We start from the raw sequence: 22,411 nt of genomic DNA, 5'->3' as shown, positions 1-22,411 counted from the left end.
AAATCTGGGGAGGGAGGTCAATTGACATAGCTGAGGAAAGAAAAGTTGCAAGCTAAACTTCCACTGGCAAGGTGTATTACAAAAGCCATTTTCTGTAAACTTATTTGCTGTCACTCATCTTTGACTTAAGTTAATTGCGTGTTAGTAAAAGACCATAACACCTTTAAGTAGATGAAAGCCTACATGTATTGTTACCATCATTCTATTCTCCACAACAGTAACATCAATGAGAGCTGCTTACACCTCAAGATCCTGCATGATATGATGTAATTAAAATTTTATCTTCTAAGCATCTGTGATACAATATAAAAGTGTAAACTAAAGAGATTAACTAAACAAAGTTTCAGGGAAAGTTTAAATGAAGCTCAATCAGAACTGTTCCTACAACATACTACATGTCATCGGCTGCTAAATTTGTTAACGTGCTTTAAAAATGCAATACCATTACAATCTCACCAGCAGCTATGCAGTTGCATAAGCATAATCAAGAGATGTTAAGAGCACCAGATTTCTTCTGCAATAACGAGGATGTAAAAACATTTGTCATGGGATTAATTTTGGATATTTTTTTTTTAATGAACAAAATCAGGAAAGTTACAAGAAGGAAAAAAGTTACCATTATTACTAGCGAACCCCTTCTCCCAGCTTTCTGCCCTAACAAAACTGGTAAGTAGAATTATGACATTTAAATTCAAAGAACGTGTCTGAACTATCCAAAGACAGCTTCTTGATAAGGACTCATGGGACCTTCCCTGTCATCTGAATGATGAATTGCAAGGGCACACTGAAAGACTGTCCCACAGCAATACCTGATGGTCCACAATTCTTAAGAGCAAATATACTTCTAATTCTGCCCATGAAAACATAGAAAAATAATCTTTTGATAGAGAGGAATGGGGGAAAGGCAGGCCAATACTGGACCCAAGACAACAAAAATAAAGCACAACATCTTTTTCCTACTCCTTTACATACTGCATTGAGTTATGTTTTTGCAATGAGATTAAAACTATATATAATAATTAAAAAATCCATTCAGTTATTCTAAATATATTCCACTTCAAGATTACACACAATTTTTGTGAATTATGAGTATCTATAAACTTAAGTAATCTAAGTAAATTAACTGTAGACAATCTGCACTGATATGCTCATACTCAAGATTTCTATTTAGTATGCTTTTAAAAGAAAATTAATTATGCTGTGTGACCTTATTACACAAGCACGTATATACACAACAATGACTATATATACACATACATAGTTTGAGAGATTCCAGAAGCATCCCCAGGCATGGAATCTTTAGCATGTTTTCATTTAACCATAAAAACTAAATCAAGATTTTATCAGTGAATTTGAAACAGTGCATTTGACTGTTGTTTTACTCTCCTTTCCAGCTTTGGTAGTAATACTAAGTACACCCCCCAAACCCCCGCGCGCCCCCCCCCCCCCCCCGCCTTCAGTTTTTGGGTTTATTTGGTGTTGGTTTTGTTTAACTTTTGATCCATCACTTGATCAAGTAATACATACATGTGTATAAAGGGCAACATGCCCTTGACGCAAGCTGCAGGGATGTGGAATTTGACAGAAGTCAAACACAACATTTGTTTCCTCCCCTTCATAACCCCTGAAATCAGATTTGAGATTACCAGTATCGAAACAGGACACATCAACAGCTTCAAGACGGAATTTGAAACTATTTTGAAAATATGCTAAAATAGGTCCTAAATTGCAACAACTCTACTGAAAGTTGTACTGGCACCCATACATACACTATAAAATACCCTCAATTATACCAACAGCGTTACATGTTTTATTTCTCCAGGCAGGAGAAACACAGATGTAGTAAAGAGCCGGGGAAGGGGGCAGAAGACCCTTGCAACTTTTTGCTCTTCGACAAGGTGTCTTCCCCTTTTCTAAGGAAAACAAAACAAAGACCCAGCTGCAATTGAGTTGCCCTTTTTCCTATTTGGTCATACTACGAACATTTTGGTAGTTCCACCAAAGACAATGAAGTTCACTCACATGCTAACATCACCACGTCTGCTTTATCTGCAGGACACCCAACTATACATACCTGCCACCTTGCTTTTGTATATCTAACCCATTCTGATCTCCGAGCAGAGAGTTTATTTTTATTTTAGTTTAACAGTAAGATTGGTGTTTGAAAACCTATACTTCCAGGAGGGATGACAGCTGAAGTTGATGGCTTTGCTGCAGTCTGGACACAGAAAATACTAAATCAAGAACTAGGCATCATTTTGCAAGTTAACTTTCTACTCCCAATGTGTGACTTGCAAATACATTTTTTACAATGTTCTTAAAATCCATTGCCACAAACTAATATGGAAGAATCAAAATTTATTGTAAGAGTTTGTTCTGCTATGGTCATGAGTTAACAACTTTGAAGAGTGTATGCAATTTCTCTTCCCAGTTCTACACACTGGTTATTCCTTATTCCATGCACTAATGCAGCAGTGAGGAACTGGAGAGAATAAGCTGCCCTCCTTAGAAAGTCTGTTTTGCGCAGTCATATTACAGGAATCTAATGAGGTAAGACAGTTGACCCTCCATCACACTACTGAACTTTTCAAATTAGTTGATTCAGAGGAACAGTTTGCATTACTAAAGCCTATATAATTTAGATATATGCATGAGTTCCATAACTGTTTTGCTGAAACACAGAGCGAGCATGAAAGTATGAGTAAAATTACCAAGCTTCCTGACCATACCAACCTCCTCTTTCCGAGAAAAGTTGAAGATGTTAAAGCTCTGAAACCCTTTAGTCCAGCAGTCGGTTTACAAGACCTTTGGTTACCAACAGATCCACACTGTGTGCTTACTGGAACTTGTGAAAATTATGATTAATACAGAGACCCTATCACATGGCATAGTACAATCCGCTTCTAAGGGAACAGACCCAGAACCAGACTTCAATGTTTACACTTCAGGTTAGAAGTTGAGTTCTATTAAACAGTCTTGTCTCAAGATGCAACAGGACCCCACTATATAGGAGTACTATGGAAAACTGTCCACAAATTAAATATAAAAAGAATGTTTTTCTACTTACAATGCCTATTCTTAAAATGAGACATTTCTGGTGCCGCAGTTCCAATGAACTCTGAAAATGCTCCCATGCTTCTACACTATGATTATTTGTCACTACCAAACTAGTTAAACCCCAATACGGATCAGGTTCAGATCACCACAAGATCTTCTCATGTGTAGTTAACTGCACGTATACAACTTGCCACAAGAAGCGTGAATGCCGCCTGTGCAATGGTACAGTTATGCACCAATGCATATTTCTTCTCACTTTTGAATTGTTTTATGTAAGAAAGGAAAAGTGCCAAAGCTTATGGTATTATGTACACAGCACTTCATTGCAGAAGTCCAAAATTGTTACTGGATGTAAAGCACCTGTCACACAGAAACCATCAGTAAGAAAAAGCATACGCTAACAAGGGGAAAAAAACCAATGCACACTCTTAAACGAAGAACGTTTGTACTAACAGAACAGAGGAGGCCAGAATGAATGGCTTGCCTTCACAGAGTTTCTAGCCAAGAGAACCACTGTACTTCTTCACAGCAGTGACTCAAAGCCTTTTCATACTCTGCAAAGAGATTCCGCAGCAAATAAAGTCAAGCATTATTATGTGTAGTAACACTAATAGATAAACTTTAACAGAAAGTGTTCTCTCAGCCATCTGGCTTCTCAAAAATCGTAACAAAGAGCATCAGGTAACTCAACCAGCTGACAACTGGAAGCTGGAAGAGATGTAGAAATGAATGAGAAATCACGATTACAGTTCCCTCACCCACGCAGATGAAGATAACCAATCTGTACCACAGTGTACACAAGAAAGCGCTGTATTTTTACTTCTGGTTCTTGTGGGCTCAGACATGAGAAAAAAGCTCAAGTTTGTGCCTGACCTAACACACATATTCCCTCCCCAAAACATCAATAGAAGAATCCGCAAATGACTTCAACAAAAGAAACCACACCATGAGAAAAAATTTCACTGTCCTTGTTACATTTGAAAGTGAGACTTGAAAAGTGTTGTGAACAAGAGCTTTATATTATAAACTAACACTTCTAATAGGGATGTTTCTGTCACCCCACCAGGAAAGAATACAACAGAACAGGAAACAGTTCATGTTTATTCATGTGAAAACAGCAACACACTATAGAAGAGGGTTCATAGTAATCTCTTCATTAGGCATCACTTCCACTTCAAAAATTAAAATTCCTAACACTTTCCCATGATATTTTTAATGATGAAATACAGAAAACAATTATTAAGAAACCCACTACTGTAGCACCACGCATCTTCTCAAACTACAAATGTCCGTTATGTGGTTAAATTTCTGGTATTATACAACTTGTAGGCCATGGTAACTATGCAAGATGTACATGCCTGCATTTACATGTTGAGTAGAAAAGATAGGAAAGAAGTTGCATTCACTTTCTAGTGCGAGTCTACAATAATCACACAGACAGAACAACATTTATTAACAGGAATGGAACAAGTCCACACATGAATAAGAAAAGATCATAAATAATACAGTTGCAAAAAAGATTAAAAATCTTAGACTGAGATAGTCAAGAATGTGTAATATGGATGTTTGTACAGAGCACCTGTACAGCAGTTTCTCAAAAGCAGAAGTTTACTACGAAGATGTGGTAGACTAGCCTGGTCCAGGGCATGGATTATATAATGGGTATGCCTTCCATTAAGAAATTAACAAAGATCAGCTAGTGATATATACAATATTTTCAGTTGAAACCACCACTAAACAATCTCAGCCAAGAAGTCTATTCTACTTTGACTTCTGATCACTCCAACTTCACCCTGACAGGAGTCAGCTCCCATTGTTCCCCAAGCAGAAGAATTTTGGTGGTACGTATAACTTTTTTTCTGAACTCAGAACCAGATTAAAGTAAAACAGGGGAAGAAAATGCTTTGAAGAAACACAAACATTTTAAACAAAAACAATCATTTTTCTAAATGGTTTTATTTACATTTTTCATATACAAGTATGTTAAATGATACATTCTGACTAGTATCCACACCAGTGTGAATTACATGAATTAAAGATACTGATGTATTGCATATGATGAAATGCAAAACAATCAACCCTAAGCTTTGGTCCCACCCTCTGAATCCTCATACAGCATCTGGTTTGTTACCAAGACATCTAAAATTCAAAGTGTTCATATCAAATAGAAGTTACCTGAACAAATATATCTAGTTTCATTTCTTTAGAACAAGCAATAACACAGGAGTCTTTCTTGCAGATTTGCAAGACGAAAAATACATATTAACAGCCAAACACTTTACATGCATGTTACTAGCTTTGTATTTATTGTTTCTAGACTTGGGGTATTTGTCACAACTGTCTTGTGCTTATGATTTTTAAATCTTTAATTATGGCAACCTTTCAACCTCTACTAACAACCATTCAAAGTGACCAGGATATAATGCAATATACTCAGCAGCAAAAAAGGTAAAAAGGTGTGGTGTGAACTGGCCTGAAACATTCAGGACAATTACAGATCAAAGTTTTCACTCAGAGCAACTGAAACTAAAAATTCTTTAGATTGTTAAAAAGTGTTGCAAATACATGAGCATAGTTTCACAAATGTGCCTAAGAGGACTTTCAAGCTGGTGATTTCTCAAAGGAAACTAGCAGAGAAAAAGGTGACAGCTTCAAAGGCTTGCTTCAGAACTACTGAAATATTTACAACACTGGTAAAGTAAAAGTTCTTTCAAGTGCACGAAACGCATTATGAAGTCTTTCTGTATCTAAAAGATGGTGCAAACAGTCAAAGAGACAAAGGAAATAGTAATAGACAGCTGGGCCTATGGGATCATAGGGTATTACATCAGAATTTATTTTTACATTTCTGTAGCACCTTTTAGACAGGTGCCAAAATCACTAAAGCTAGCCTCACAACAACCCTGTGAGGTAGGTAGGTATCTGTTTTAATAATGGCAAACCAGGTTAAATAACTTACCCAAGAAGACACAGCAAATCAGCACAGCAGGCTAGAATCCAGATCATGTGATCTATGAATTTAACATTAAGGCACATGTGGGACTGAGACTTACATGCTCCCTTTTAAAACTGTGAAAAGGCACTGACATGTGAATTGATTCAAATTTTCTGGAAGTAGATTTTTATGGGAAAGGTATCAAGAGAAAACTGTGCTTTAAGCAACTACAGTAAATAAGTCTGAGTAAGAACAGTGGCATTACTGTAGCACTTCCTGAATTTTAGTAGATGCAGAAAGGGTAACTATTTTACTTGCTAAAATAGTTTCAAAAAGACTACAGTCTGTCAAATTCAATAAATGAAACACTCTTCTCCAAGTCTTACACATTCAAATGCTATGACCCATAAAACGTGGCGAGCTGGGAGTTTTTTACTCAATTCTATTATTCCTATGTCCTGCAACTGCTTCTTTGAACATTGGAAGAAATAAGAACCAGTGTGAGAATCAAAAGTTTTTGACCAATTAAAACTTTAATAGTTGAGTTCCCATTAACAAACTGTCAAAGCATGCTCTTCCCAGTTTATCTCCACATTCTACTGACTACCAAACCAGCAATGACAGATCTGAGCATATAAATCAGTGCTTGGCATATAAAACAGAAATGTGAAGAATTCAGTTACTTCAGCACAGTCTGCATATCAACAGCAGTAAGTTAGATGATATACTAAGTGCTGAGCACTGCTTTACACTGTATTCCACTAGGGAACAAAGTCATACACAAAAAGGAAAAGTCAGTGAGCTGAACAAACACTGTCATAAAACCAAGAGGTAATCAGAGCAGTAAGGTCTGCACTTAAAAGCTCTGCATTACCAAATGCACTGGCATATGCAGGGAAACAGTTTTTGTTCATATACATTGTAACCAATGATTTCTACTTGAAGATTGGAAGTGACTAAAAAGAACACATTCCTCAAGTCAGGCAAAGAGAAATGTAAAGATTTCTAACAATTTTATAAAGAATACAGCTGTTAAAGGGCTAATTCCTTTTCCTATAAAGCCATAGTCCTAACCCTCACCCTAGCTCATCTTCCAATAGACCACCACTATGTAATGATATTCAGCTCAGATTTATGGTGTTAAGAGGACTAAATTCTCTAGTGAAAGACAACCTGCTAGAAAACCACCCCCACTTTCCTCTCCCTTTTTGTCTTTCTGTGATGCAAAGAAGAAACATTACCATGTTACAGAGGAAAGCGACATGCTTGTTTTGACATCAGGAAAAATGCAGCTTACAGATGACTGAAGATTTAGCAATTTTCAGATTTAAGTAGTGAGGCAGTGAATCAAAAGCAATGCTAAACAAAGATTTACCACAGGTTTACTTTCCCAAGTCAAGGCTGGAAAGATCTACCCTTCTGAACTACCTAAGAGGAACTTTGTAGCAGGAGGAGACTACTACAATTTCCAAAGAAAAAAGCTTTTAGAAAATACCTTCCTTATATTCCTCGTACATCTTAAGGCTGCAATAAAAGCTGCCTCAAAAACAATCCCTGTATCTCAGGTAGCCTTCAAAAATTAATTGAAATCTTAATTTATATTCAACCACACTGTTAAAAAGAACATTTTGTTTTGAGTTTACTCTCAGATGGGACTGTACATATAATATGTAACTTAAAACAACACTGACAACAGTGCCCAATTGTGTGAATATGTTTTTTTAGAGAGGAATTTGGAAATAGGTTATGTCAGCTTATAGCTATAAATGGTTACAATATACTAAAAAAAAAGGCACAGATAAACACATGGCTTTTGAGTTAAATCTGTCACTACGCGAGTTTTGAGAGAAGTTACTAGAACCAAGAAAGAAAAACTGAAAATTTAAGTTATAACTGGGATTTTAAAAACCTCCTTGTTAAGATGAAAGATAAATTTCTAAAATGTAATCTCTTACATTTCTTTCAAATATGACCCCTTTCAAGTGTAACCTCTACCAGAACTCTACAAGTTTTACCATTGTTTTGAATAATACAATCTTACATTCTATGTCTTTTACATTTGAAGTGTAGTTATAGGCAGACACACACAAACGTGAACTAGTGATTTTATGCCAATTCTTCCCTTCTCAAATTTACCTTGTGTTACCTGGTTACCATACCTGTTGGGTAGAAGCTGATCTTCCTTCCTTGAAGCAGCATGTAAAAATTTATAACCTAGACTGTTTTAAGCTTTGCCACTGTTATGTTTCTAAATACTACTAGATTATAAATTAAAGGAATCATTTAAGAGAGGTAATGACTGACAATTCATTTCTGAACATGGTTCAAGACAAGAAGCTTTACAACGTTAACAGTACTTTCTGTTATAAGATCTACAATATAGTAAAAGGCTTTCTGAGGTGGTCTAATTCGGCTCAAGTTTGAGACATAAGCTAAAGGTTTTAAAGTAGCACAGAAATCAGGTAACAATATAATCAAACTAGATTAGAGTCTAAAGACTACATCTTGTAGGAAATATTGCAGGGTGCAAGAGGCTAATGGATTTGGCTGTAGCGTCCCAAAAGGAAAAATACACATCTATACGTGTTGGTGCATTCACAATCTCCCATGTCCAGTAACTGACATTCTAACTATTACTACAAACTACTGGAAACAAAATAGTGAAAATTCTATGATTTAGTTATATAATATTAAATTTAGTTTACACTATTTTGAACTATAACATCTTACAATAAACTTCAATTTAAAAAATTCTGTTAGATTCCTGTGATCCTGATTTTATTTAATTATCTTCAAAATTTACTGCCAAAACACATTTGGGTATATAATTTAATGTACAATAAGCCATGGTAACTATACAATGCAGTTTTGCCACTCAGATTACTGCTTAGCAGTTTTCATATAAAAGGAAAAAAAATCAGATATGTCATTTATCACCTACAGAATACAGGTCCCCACCCCTGTAGTTCAGCATGTAGATCTGCCTCTCAAGAAAAATGTGCAGCTAAAAGATGCCCACAAAAAGCATGTGTATTAGTATTAGCAGCTACAGAAAATAAAAAGAAAACAAAACCCCTCAGATTATACAGTGCATTTCATGACACGTCATTAAAGACTGTTAAATGATCAATGCACTTAGTAGGAAGTTTTATAGTTATGTAAACAAACACAATTTTCTTGGGATTTTTACAAGCTAATGAGTTGTGCTAATGGATTTTCCCAGCATTTTCATTCCAGAAATCAGCTTCCATCCCACACCCTCCCTGAAAACACTGTTCACAGAAACAATTCCCTAAGAAAGCAAAAAAAAAAAAATAGATCCAAACATTCACAGGAAGTCATTCAAGTAAGTTTGTATGTATAAATAATAATAAAAAAAGTCCTCTAAATAAATGACACGGGAGGCAATAAATTGACACGACAAGTAAATAAAAGGCTAAAGCACTCCAATACCATTGAAACGGTTTTAATGTTGTTGCAATTCCATAATGCAACAATCATCAACTCATAAAAGACCCAGTACTTTAGAATTCATTTTAATCACTCCTTTGCACCTATTTTACAAAATAAAGGCAAGGCATATTTAAAATCCCCTTTTCCCTAGATATTATGTGCCTATCTTATTTATGCTTATGAAAGTCTAAACTTAAACTCCTATTAAAACTTATATAAGAAAAAATGTAAAAATATTAACCTCTGCTTCAATGTACAGTTTCCAGAATCTGCCAGAACTGGGGAACTGGGCAACAAGGCGTTCATAGGTCTTCCGTGCTTTGTCTATAGGTTGATTCTAAAAATTGAAAATCAAAACAGCATTTACAATATTATGATTTATGTAAATGAATATGCTGATTTTACTCCAGAACCAAATAGTGCGAGTGGACCATAGATAAGGAAACGTAATCCTATGTCACTAAACCTGTGCCTCTCGAATGAGAATGCTCCAAGCGTCAAGGTCATATGGATTTTCTTCTAGTTTCTTTTCAGCTTTCTTCACTTTTTCTGGGACATACTCGGCAGCCTAGAAAAATTAAAAAGAAAACATAAGAGATCACAAGTAGAGTTTGAGAACTTCTGTCCCAGCTACAGAGACAAGCAAACAACATTCTGACAACTTAACATTACAGATCTCATTTTTCATGCCTGAATTAATAAATTGTAACTTTATCTGGAAAACAAGTTGTTGCGGTAAGAGTGCATTATCTTACTGGGGCAAGCTCTACCTATTTGGTGATCCAGCTAGACTAAACTGACTAAATGTTTCTAAAACACTAGAACAAATTTGAGTTTGCCAGAAAATTTATTGCATTATGAATTTTGAACAGTTTTACCAAACTGAAACTTTCAAGATGGAAAAAGTAAATTCAGACCTATTTTTCTATTATAGACCTTGACCAAACAGTATTTTATTTTTATTACAGTCTGATGAACACATACAAACAAGCCTTAAAATACATGCTTGTTACAACCCTAAATGATATGAAGTTTTTTATTAAGGATTAAATATTTTTCTGACCTGCACTCCAACCAGCTTATTTACTAACTTGCCAACTTGACTCATTTTTCAGGCAGCTGTTAGCTCAAATCGTCTTGCCTTCCTGAGATATAAGAATAATAACCTGTAAGTTATTACTACAAGACCTTTCTTGTGAAATTTACAAGTTAACTACATAATTACTGTTAGAATACACACTTCCTGTATTGTGTAGTGAGTGTGCCTGATTTACTGTACAGGAAATTCTAAAAAAACCCTGTTAATTACTAAAAGATTATTTTAATTCTTAATATTAGATCTAGGTCAATACATAGCTCTGAAGACAAAAAAGACAGCAACCAGGACAGAAGAACTGATACTCCTCTCTATCAAAGGTGCTGTCACACACTTAAAAAGGGAAACAGAAGGTAATTAGAATGGACTTCTAGTAAAGTTAGTAAGCATCACTAGTGCACATCACTCCTGAAGGAAAGCAAACATTCCAAGAATACAGATCCAAGGTATTACTAATGGATTTTACCAGCAGACCATTTTACAGTGACATATACAAAGCTAAGAAGCCAGTACTGTGCAAAACAGTGACTTAAAGAAAAGAAAAAGCTGGGGCTAGCAAATGCAGTAAGCCTAAGTTACTTAGGAACATTAGCTTTATTGTAAGGAGTGCCCTACCCCTTTGCTTTTGTCAGCCTCTGCAAATGCACTACTATACAACAGTTGCTTATGTTATACATTGCAATTCAACTCTATAATTGAAAACCTGCCATACTTTTGACTATTTTTCAGTGCTTCCCGTTCTTGCATCTGTCCTACTAGCAGGACGTAACTCAAGGCATATCCCTTAGAAGACTTCAGCAGCCATGCGCGTAAGGAAAAAAAAAAAAATCAGTAGAAGGGGCTTTATATGAGTTTAAAGACCATTATTCTTTTCAATTCAGTTTTCAAGTCATTCTTAACATTAATTGCTCAGTGCAAAGCAATGTAGCTTGGAAGACAAGTATCAAGTCCCACAACAAACTAAATTAAAAAAATAATTTGATTAAAAAATAAAACTAAAAATTTAGTTTATTATAAAATTAGCATTGCTTCTCATTATATTCCTTCTCAGCAAAATCTACTTGTCTCAAATAATCAAGCATGTATTATTGTGTATTTGATAGAAATGCCTATCACGAGTACTATTAATGTCAGCTACAATAAAAAAAACAACCCAGTCCACAAAAACTACTGAAGCATTTGTTAAAGCACAGGGTCCTGCTCTGTCCATAGCAACTTTCAAACAGGAAAAAGTGGGCCACTGAACCACAGCTCAGTTGTATTATCTCAAACCTTCCCATGTGACATACAAAACTCAGCTGACACTGCAGTGAAACAGTTAAGGCTTCCAGGAACCAGATTATCATCTATGCAGATACAGGGCAATAAACTCAGAAAGGTTGAAATAAATTAAGCTGGTGAAAAACACAGATGCTGATAACATAATTACTGTAGGATTGCTATGATTATGTATCTTATGCTTGATACAGGACTCCTAATCTGTGTAAGTAGTGTAATATAATGTTCATTCTTTTATTGAGAAAAAAATTCCTAAGTCAGCAAATATTCACTTAGCAGCAGCAGATAAAAGTTCTCCATGCAGCGATATAAGAAAAAAAAAAAAAGGAGCTCTACAGTATTGAAAATAACTATATGATTAGGGGTTTAAACTGGACTGCTTGAAATTGCTTGTACCTTATGCCATATGTAAGGAAAGTCAACTTCAGGCCAGTGAGCACTCCCTCTCCCGGCCCTATCCATCCCCAGGATGGATAAAGGCCATCCCACATTTCAGAGGTACACTGCACTGCAGGCAAACGAGTGTCCTGGCTCTATCCGAGTGAAAATAAGGCCTCATGACCTTGCACCTACACAAATAATCACTCCTAATATATTGGGGAAATCAACACTTAAGATCTCCAGTCTGGATGGTTTTGATAGAACTAGGCATGTGAACAAAGATCAAACCTGCGGGGACTAACATCTACTGCAAGCATACAGTGAAAGGCAACAAGGAACATGACTTACAACCTAGTTCAACAATGACCAAAGACATTTGACTCCAGTTTTAAAAACTGCATGTTAACTGCACTCTGTGCTTAGATCTGCTGTTATCACAGTTCAAGGGTATACAGCTTTTGATTATCTATTTTTCATTGTACTGCTTGCACAACAGCCAACATCCAAGACTGTGAATACTTAATTTTTGCGTGTTTGTTCACTGCTATGATCCTACCCCTAGATAAGCATTTTCAGTCTCTCCCTGTTTAACAGAGGCACTTGAATTAATCTCATCCTGTAAAAACCCAGTTCAGGGGGTTAAATCAGCAGAAAAATAATCCTATTAGAAAAGTGATCAACTTTCTAATGGTTTAACTCCTTGATTTCAGGACCAGATGCAATGCAAAATAAAGGAAGTAAAACTGTACAGGACTTCAGCAGTCCTGCTTAGATCAGCTAGTTGCATCTAGTCAGATACTGGCTTTTAACTTTACTTGACTGCCTGAAAGAAAAAACGCTGTAAAGAATTGTATACAAACTGGAAAACACTTTGTTCCTCTGCTTTTGATAACTGTGTTCAGTATACCTCCCACATAATCAGGCTCCTACCTGCACAAACAACCTTCTGAAAGTCATAGAATTATTTTAGCACTTAAGTTTCCATGTCCACAAGTATCTATTACTACCACTTAGTCTGATTCACAGCTTCCCTTTTATTATTTATACAGATAAACAGCCAGGGATTTTTCAGTTTCACATACTAAAATTGTAAAATGATCTTTATGACCACAGTTTACAAAATTTGAAAAGACCCAGAACCAAATTATCTGACAAGAAGTCTTGGAGTTCCTTCCTGCAAAATACATAAACTGTACAAAATCCAAATTTGAATTCATAAAGGATGTCTGAGGGAACAAGATCAGAAGAAACAAAACTGACTTTTAATATTCACTAAAAGTTATCTATCAATAACTTGCAAAGAAAAATTCTTGGTTTATACCCTACTGTTGAAAGCAACAGTTAACAATTTCCTCAGGCCTCTGAGAATGAATCCTCATGACTCCGAAGAGCATCAGAAAATACCTAACCTAACACTTCAACTGTGCACCACCTAATGAATCCAACTGCTTAAAGCATCCACCTGTTTCCACAAAAAGATCTTCTGCAGTGAAAACGAAATATTTAAACAGCTGTTCTACCTGTGAAGTGGCCAATTTAAGATGCTTTAAAAACTACCACTAATTATGAAATTATTCTACAAATAAGATGTAGAGGCTGTTGTACATGGGCTGAAATTTTAGCAGCTAGTTCAGTCAAATTGATTGAACATCCAAAAGGAGGTTTACATCCATGAAGATAAAAGCTACTGTTTGGAGGTTTTGGCTAGCTGTTGCACAGTTTAGTATAGCCTGGACTGTAACAGATCTAATAAACATTAACTTCAAATATATTAACATGCAATTTAAGAAGCATTACTAGTTGTCCAGTTCAGTTAATTTACAGGTTTATCTTGCCTATGTTTTTTTTCTTCAAGTTTAGTTACAGCTGTATGTGCACAGAACAAGTTTTAAAATCCTTTCTTCAGTAATACATCCCTTCACTACAGTAGTCACAACTTACCAGTCTTTGCCCTTTCTTAAATCTGTTTGTAATGCCTTGCCTGCCTCTATTCTACCAGGCAGACTGGGTCGCTATTAACAGGCACAACCCAGCATATTCAGCTTAAATAATTAAGAAAGGATACTTTTTTAAGTACTCCCCCGCCCCCAATCTGGGCTGTTTTATCTCTGAACAAATCAAGAGTTTTATATTAGTAACAATTACCATCCTTTTCTCATGAGACTATTTTCCAAAGTTAGCGATCAGACATTTTCCGCTTTAACTTCTTGGTATACCTGGAACTTACTGACCCTGGAAATGCAGCTAAAATAGACATTATTTACAATTGCATAAGAATTTGAAAAACCAACCACATTACAAACTCAAGTCTTTACCAGTCCTTGTGTTCACAACCTGTTCTTACAGTAAACAGTGACAGTAAACCCATATATCATATAAAACAATATGCTCTTAGAGTTCTTGCAAATGACTCCTCCTGAAATGTTAAACCCACACAATCCTGCAAGAATAAACCTCTGCTTTCAGTATTGTGTTCAATGACATCTATTTTTAAAACATTAAGCTAAAGGTAACTACAGTAACATTTACTATTGCATTTAGAAATCAGAAACTTCCATGATGTACTGTATTAGACAAGGCATGAACGAGAGGAAGGAGTACGAAGGAACAAAAGTACTAGTAAGGAGTCAGAACAGAATGCTTTAGATGTCTTTTCTATAGTCACAGAGACAATACAGACATCTTTTTTTCCACAGCTCAGTTTTGGACCAGATTCATATTCATGTAAAGTAACATGCATCACAGACTGGTTGGTGTACATATCTTAGAGACAGTTACAGGAAGCGTGAAATGCATGTTGTAGCCTTAATAGGTTACAAAGCAACAAATGCAGGGGTAAACTAAACACTGCATTGAGTCTTCAGCTGAAATTGATGCCTGGCAAATATATATTTATTAAATAGAAAAGAACAGTGGCCCTCCTATGTTAGAAAGAGGCCAACACCACTAAAAATTTAGGTCTTGTTAGAGAGTTCATGAAACCACCACACGATTGAAATGAAACAAGATGTCTACATTAAGGTCTAGAAAAATGTAGACATACATAGGTACAACCATGTACGCTCTGTAGTCTTCACACACGAAGACTGGGAAGAGCTTGTCAGGGGACTTTCTGGGAAACAGGAGCAGATGCAGCCTTTCAGTCTACAAACGTTGATTTCTATGATATAGACAGGGCTAAGTGCCTGGTATTCCAAAAAACTACCTTTGAAATTATAGTTTGTTAAAACGTCATGTAGACCTGGCCAGGAGTCTGGCAGGGACTTAACGGATTTTAAGTCCTGACAGCATTCAACTGGTTCTGCAGAAAGTAATTTGGGTCCAGCATAGTTAACACAGTGCAAGAATTTAAAATACACTGCAACAGCAGTGGCTACAGGACGTTTCTTTGCCCTCCTGCCCCAGTCTGTTTCACAATAACAACATGAGGAGGAGACAACCTACATAATGTAACTTAGGCTCCTGATCTACACAGTAAAGTAGCCTAACAATGCCTGGAGCTAAGCTCAGTCTACAGGCTGTAAAGCCACATTCCAATTGCGCTGCACCTGGTACAATAAAGCCTCCTGAACCCCAGCTGGGTCTTTAACCTTACCTTTACTCTCCCACACTCCCTACACCAAACATTCCATCCCGTTCTTCCTTCCCACCCTATTACTTGCTGAAGACAGCATGGCCATTTGTTACTCACCTGGCTGCTTTTGCAACTCCCCTACAAAACCTAAGATCTGGGAAGCAAGATGCAGATGCCCCTGTATGTCAGAGGTAACAACTCTGACTTGCCCAAGATCTTTAACATCTACATCATACACTATCATATACATCTTATGCACACCATAGATGTAAATTAATTGCACAGTACCCCTTTATACTTATCTGTGTGACTGCCAATGAAAATGTCACCCAAAAACTCAAGAAGCTGGTCATGGAAACAGATGAAACCTGAAATAGGAAAGCCAGATGCCATCCAACCTCTGCCTAACTTCAGCTTCCTACAGAAAGCACCATTTATAGCCATAAGGATATTGTGCACGCAAAGTGAGAGCCCTTCAGATAGCACTAGATCATATAGCAGCTGCAGTGTGGGGAAGGGAGCAAGGCACAACTGCCCCAATCACAACGCTCTGTTGTTCCTTCTTCTACAGAGACACAGGGAATTTAAAGGTTCATCATGCTCTTTAAGACCACAGCCAGAGTGGCATCAACACTTACTTAAGGTACACCTACCTCACTATTCAACTGGGTAAGTCGTAGCCCATGGTGCTAAAAACTTCATGACATTATTGCCAAAGACACTGATATCAAATTATGGCCTATCTTAGCATTAGGAGTAAGAAACTGAAGTCTGCCAGGGTAAGAAAAAGATTTCTAGAGGACAAGTTACTGAAACTGAGTAGAATTGATGGAAGGAAGTTAACTGACCATAACAAAATTAGGGACTTAGAGGAAACCAAAATCCAGAGGCCTTCATAAAGAGGACGGAGTAGTAAAACAAAATAATTTAACCCAACCTATATGTGAGTTATTTCTTTTTATTTAAAGTGCATCCAATGTGAAAACAGTAATCAAAATGGGCAAAAAGGATGAACATTAACATGGATCAAAACCCCAAAATCCAAGCCAGATGTTATGCTACATACTTTACACAGGATGCAAAAAACTATTTTCAGTTTTTTGAATGCTAAAATCCTGTGATAATCATTGCAGTAATTAAAGCTGTTACTTCCTAGAATAGCTTCTACTTCAGTATACAGACAGTAATTCAACCTTCTGCATATTAAATTCTCCCTTGCAAAATAAAATAAAATCTTAAGTATTGTTTTTCTTTTTAAAAGACTAATGTATTACAAGCTACAGAAACACACACACTACTTGAACCAACAGTTTAATTATGCAATTAAACATCAATGTTAATTTAAAAAAAAACACTGGAGTGGCTAGCTTAAATGTGAAACATATTGTACACCAGGATTATTAAAATTTTATTGTAATATTCTTACTTCTTTGTAGCCATCTACCCTGCAGTGCAATAACCCTTTCTTAAGAATCTCATGCTTAACCTGACCAGCTTTGAGCATATAGGGAAGTAATTCATAGGGTATTTTCCTAATCGGACAGAAATGTGGTAGTTTATATTCTGAGCACTTGTCCTTCCTACACCCCCCCCCCCGAACTGGTGATCCTGCAAAGAGTTTACAGGCCACTGTTTCAGAGTACAGGCCCAGACACAGAAACATAACCTGTTTTGTAAAGAGATGGGCATTCTATAAAGAAAAACTTCTTAAGGGAGCACTAAAGAATCAGCTTTAAGTACTTTTACAGGCTACACTGGCCACTAAGGCATACCACAGTGCTATTGATCACCCCTCCCTCTGTCAGGAACTTTCATCCCCACCCCTCCAATTAATACTGATTTTAAACATAGACTTAAATGTTAAGGCCTATCCAGAAAAATTCTGCCACTAAGTAGGAGATACTTCATGGTAATACCAAATTTAAAAAGATGACAAATGCCACTGACAACACCTGACTAGAAAATAAGAAATTATGATAAATAATTCAGCATATTAAAAAAAACAAGCCTAACTGAAACAGCAGTTATTTCTCTCCTCCAAAAGCAAGAATGTTGTAACACAAAGAAGATTCTTTATTAAATAAGCGTATTTTTACTGTTTCTAATTTAAAAGTGTTTTAATAATGACTTATTCTAGAGAAAAACGGTATTCTTAAAGAGGCACACAGCCTTACGCGTTAAACAGACATGTTCACCAAACGCTTACTTTACAGAACAGTGCAAATAGCTTATCCAGGTTTCAATTTTCTTCCAGACTGCGTGTACTCAACGACCATGAACACCGATCAGGAAAGCGAAACTCACTGGAGCATCTATTGTCCACCTCCACCTGAATTAAAGTTTGCTTACTACACTCGCGGAGGTTGAGAGGCCCAGTTTTCCCAGCGTTACCGGTTTTACCGCGGGTGGAGGCTGGCGGCGCCCCCGCCTTCCCCCCCGCGCAGCCGCCCGCTGACGAAATAAGCGCGAGTTCCTCAAAATGGGTGTGTGCGGGGGGGGAGGGGAGTCCTCCGCCGGCCGCGCCGCCGAGGAAGCCGGCAAGGCCGAGAGAAGGGGCAAGGGCTGCGCTCCCCTCAAGCCCCCGGTGCGGCACGGCCGCTAGCACAGCGGCAGCTGCGGGCGGCGGCCGGGTCCACCGGCTGTGCGGTACGCTCTGCCCCGCCGAGGCCTGCACAGCGCGGCCGCCACCCGGCGGCCCCAGGCCGCGCCCCGCCCCACCGCAGCGGTCCTAGCCCTCACTCCCCCCCTCAGGGAGCGGCCTACGACCTCTGCCTCCTCCTGCTCACCTGGTCGCCAGCGGCTCCCTCTCCAGACATAGCGTGTTAAAACAGGGCCGGGGCACAGAGACCCCAGACAAATTAAAAAGCCCTTTAAAAAGCGTCCGGCGCTGCTGCCGCCGCCGCGGGCGGCTCCACCGGTCGCGCCAACCGCTGCGGCCCAAACCTCTAGCAGCGTTAGCAACAAAATGGCGGCGCGGCGCCTCCGGTCCGGCTTTCAGCGGGGGCGGGGGGCGGAGCGGCGCGGGGCACGCTGGGAGGAGCCGGGGCGGTGCCGAGCGGCCGCTGGTCGGCTGCTGGTGGCGCGCAGGGAAAGGGGCGGGCGGCAGGAAGCGCGTCACGGCGGCGCGCGGCCCTGGGGCGGAAGCGGTCAGTGAGCGCGTCCCGGAGGCAGGCCCGGATGGCGCGGCGGGCGCGGCGGCCCGGCACCCGTGGCGGGGCCCGGCCTTTTTCCTCCCCAGCCGTGTGATGGGCGGGCTCGTGTCCCGTAGGCTGGCCCCGCGTGCCTCCCGCCGCGTAGGAGCGGGGCGAACAAAGCGCTGGGGCCCGCCTCGGAACCGAGCGGGGCGCTCACTGAAGGGTGGCCGAGTAGGGTCCTGAGGGCCGCGGCAGGCATACTCATGGCGCTCGTAAGGGTCGCAGTGTGGGCGTTTTCTTCTGTTGCTCGGTCCCCGTTTCCTGATGGGCCGTTTATTCTTGAAACTCTGAAGGACAGTGGGCAGAAACTAGGAGGTTTTGGTGATTTCTAGCGCTAGCCCTGCGTGCTCATCATGGGCTATTTCGTTAACGAAGCATTGCCTCCTGAACAGTCGTTTCTTTGCAGCAAGCCGGCACTCTGCCCTTGGTGAGGTGGCGTCAGCAATGTCTGCTAGCAGTAGACCCATCCCTTCCACCTCACAAGAGCGCTTATTAATCAAGGAGGCAAGTTCAAAGGACAGACCAAGAGGTCATAATCTCAAAAGACCTCAAGGACACAGGAGGCAGCTCCCCCTAAAGCTATTTAACTTTATTTACAAAGTAATCATCGGTCTGTCTGTGAGAGGAGGGCTTTGAATCAACTACTGCAGAGAAACTGCTATGTGAAACATTCATTGAAGGAGGCTTGGCACATAACCAAGGTGAAAGCTGACTTAGCTGCCTTCACAACATCGGTGTAAGTGTTCTTAAAATTGTATAATACAGTCATTTTTATGCAGAAAAACCTGAAGTAACTTGGTACTAGCTCTTTGGGTTCCTTTCAGTTTCATCTTTCAAAAGTTACTTTCTTAAACCACCGTAAGGTGTGGAAAGAGGACATATGAAAAACATAGTATGTAACTTTTTTGTCTGAAGCTTGACCCCAAAAATGGGAGCAAGTAACCACTTACTTGGCCAATCTGTGGAGTAACGCTTTTCTTGGTATTGAAGAATTCTGATTGTTATTCTTCAGAAGTGAAATACAAACATGTCTATCAGTCTGTCTTGATAGATAAGCTGTCCTGTTCTCCGCTTTCTTAGAGACTAGTGGTTTTGTGGTAAGAGGTTAATTTGTTGTTTCTTATGGGCTATTTCTTCCATGTCACAACAGGGTAGGTTTTGAAAATACTTGATACATAAATAGAATGTCTTTGCAAAAACCTGTATTTTGTAAGTTCATCAGTGTAATGTTTGTACATTTCCCATCTAGGAACCAATTCTTTATAAGTAATAGCTTAAAACAGTGCTGGTGAGCATTTTAATTAGATAATATGTATGTTACTCAAAGTCTGCGGAGTGTCAGCTTAGTGGCCTGGCTGAAATTTTGTTCTAGCTCCTTGGTTTTTTTTGTTCAAGTATATTTCTGTTCTAATTTTAGCTGCTTCAGTTTTTGGTATTGTCTTCTTCAGCTTCATAAAATGATAAAGGGGTTTCTGAATGATGACAGCAACAATGACATCTTGTTCGTCAAATAGAACTAGTTAGTAAAGAGCAAAATAAGTCATGCGTAATGTCATTAAGACTTGCTCCTTACATCCTATAGCCCCTCACCTCACATAATAAAATCACGTACTATCTCTTAAACTGGTGTCATTCTTGATTTCTATAATTCCATGCATAGAACAGACCTTGGGCAAAACCCCAGCTGCTGTAAATACAACTGGTGCTGTAAATCAAACTGGTGTCAAGTGTTGGTGTGATAGCTTGAATGAACTAATACATGGTCTTAACTAATGTGTTAGTTGGAGTAAATTGAAAGGAGCACTAATGTACAGAAAGAAAATTAAATATTAAATTCTTATTGATATGTTGTACCTTACCACTCCGGCCTTAATAGGTTGCCTTGTTTTGCAGTTGAATGTGAACTTTTTCACAGCTGTGTGATAATGAAGATGTTCATGTTTTGGTGTGAATGTCACAGTGGGCAGTATTACTTACAAAACCTGTGTGTAAATAATAGGTTATGTTTCAAAGTAACTTTGAAAATATTTCCTTGTCTTTAGAGTTTAGATACACAGGTGTTAGCTAAACTTAAGTTTTGCTTTGCCGTGACTTGAATTTGGGCCTCATGCAAAAGTCTACTGGCTTGAGTTCAATGGTGTTGCAAGTTTATTTTAGTTGACCCATTTGACGGGCTGATTTGGAGCTTTCTTTTTGTTGGTATGGGAGTAAATAATGGGGATGCAGCAGTCCAGCTTACAACAGCCACTTAGTTTCTAATTCCTTCTGCATAGCTCAAATGTTTTAGGATGTGGCTGTTCCTTCCCATCCTTCTGAAGCTGTGTCATCTTGAGTGGGGTAGCTCGAGGCTTCTGGCCTAAGGTAACTGGAGCAGCAAAGGCATGATTACAGACCTGTCTGCTTGGGAAGGCTGCACTTTAATTTTCAGATGGTTTGTGATATAAAAGCAACAGGACATTGCTAATATGTATTATGCTGTAGTGATTCATGCTTAATTCAGTAATTGACATGAAATTTAATGGGAAGCTATGAGTTAACATGTAAACTGTTGTGGATTATACTGCTTTGTGAGTGTTGCAGAAATTGAAAACAAATCTGAAACTGAACATGAGTTGAAGACTACTATACCTACAGTTCAGTGGTACTTAAATATTTCTTCTTGGGAAAAACAGACAAAAATCATGTGCCACTTAGAGAAAAACAACTGGAAGAAAGTGAGATCTTAAAACAAGTAGGTGTTGAACTTTAAAGGCTGCCAGGCCAAGATCTTGGCATAAAGTGTAGCAAACTTGAAAGGAAACTGCTTTCAGAGAGTTGGGGCAGTAGTTATCGGAGCTGGCATACCTGTCCTCCACGTGACTTTAGCTGCCACAGCAAATTATTTTTTATGAAATTGCAGATTTTGTGCAACCCTTTTAGTGCAACTGTAACCACTAAAAACATTGTTCAGAAACTTTTTTTCAAAAGGATTCACTCACAGATATGTCTGCTCAGTGCTAGAGAGAACGTTTACAGCCCAAGTCTGAGCTGCCCTATTAATTTCTATGTGTTAATGCTGAATCTCAAGCTACCTGAATGCGGAGGATGCTGGGAATCATCCTTCCCACTCCATCATGGTATTATTGGAGGCTGTGGGCTGTGTCACCCCTCTTCTAAGATGGATTTGAGCATATGCAGTGTGATGACTTTACCTGTAAACAAGTCTTGCTCTTGGCCAGGGTGATGGTGAGCCCTGTTGCTTCAGCAGTTGAGAGTTCTGCAGTACCTGCGTACCAATATAGAGCCCATAATCTGTCCTTTTATATTTCTAAATTGACAACACTGTGGGAATTCTGTGAACTAAAAGAAAGAAGGTGGTCTAAATTTCTATTCCCATAGGCCATAATTAAGAATGAAATTCAGCTTTCTGCCGAACTGGTTTTGCTCCCCATTTGACATGCACT

The 22,411-nt window shown here is 38.5% G+C and overlaps 2 protein-coding genes across 3 annotated transcripts in view; one reads left to right on the top strand and one right to left on the bottom strand.

Moving 5' to 3' along the window:
- Positions 1 to 18,795, bottom strand: part of CSTF3 (cleavage stimulation factor subunit 3) — a 50,820-nt gene extending 32,025 nt beyond the window's left edge. Inside the window, exons 1-4 of one of the 2 annotated variants that reach the window (XM_037402498.1) lie at positions 18,561 to 18,795; positions 10,509 to 10,590; positions 9,912 to 10,013; positions 9,687 to 9,782 (exon numbers count right to left, since the gene is read on the bottom strand). In XM_037402498.1, coding sequence (XP_037258395.1) covers positions 9,687 to 9,782; positions 9,912 to 10,013; positions 10,509 to 10,553 — 243 coding nt within the window. In that variant the 5' untranslated portion in view covers positions 10,554 to 10,590; positions 18,561 to 18,795. The remainder of the gene's footprint in view (positions 1 to 9,686; positions 9,783 to 9,911; positions 10,014 to 10,508; positions 10,591 to 18,560) is intronic. The other variant, XM_037402499.1, reaches the window with a different exon arrangement.
- A 179-nt stretch (positions 18,796 to 18,974) lies between these two features.
- HIPK3 (homeodomain interacting protein kinase 3) overlaps positions 18,975 to 22,411 on the top strand; it is a 113,637-nt gene continuing 110,200 nt past the window's right edge. Inside the window, exon 1 of the mRNA XM_037403412.1 lies at positions 18,975 to 19,704. The gene's annotated coding sequence lies outside the window, so the exon portion shown is untranslated. The remainder of the gene's footprint in view (positions 19,705 to 22,411) is intronic.

Source organism: Falco rusticolus, chromosome 10 (genome assembly GCF_015220075.1).
Source record: "Falco rusticolus isolate bFalRus1 chromosome 10, bFalRus1.pri, whole genome shotgun sequence".
Classification (NCBI taxonomy): Eukaryota; Metazoa; Chordata; class Aves; order Falconiformes; family Falconidae; genus Falco; species Falco rusticolus.
The sequence above is the reverse complement of the archived record's forward strand: the minus strand, read 5'-3'. Positions and strand labels throughout refer to the sequence as shown.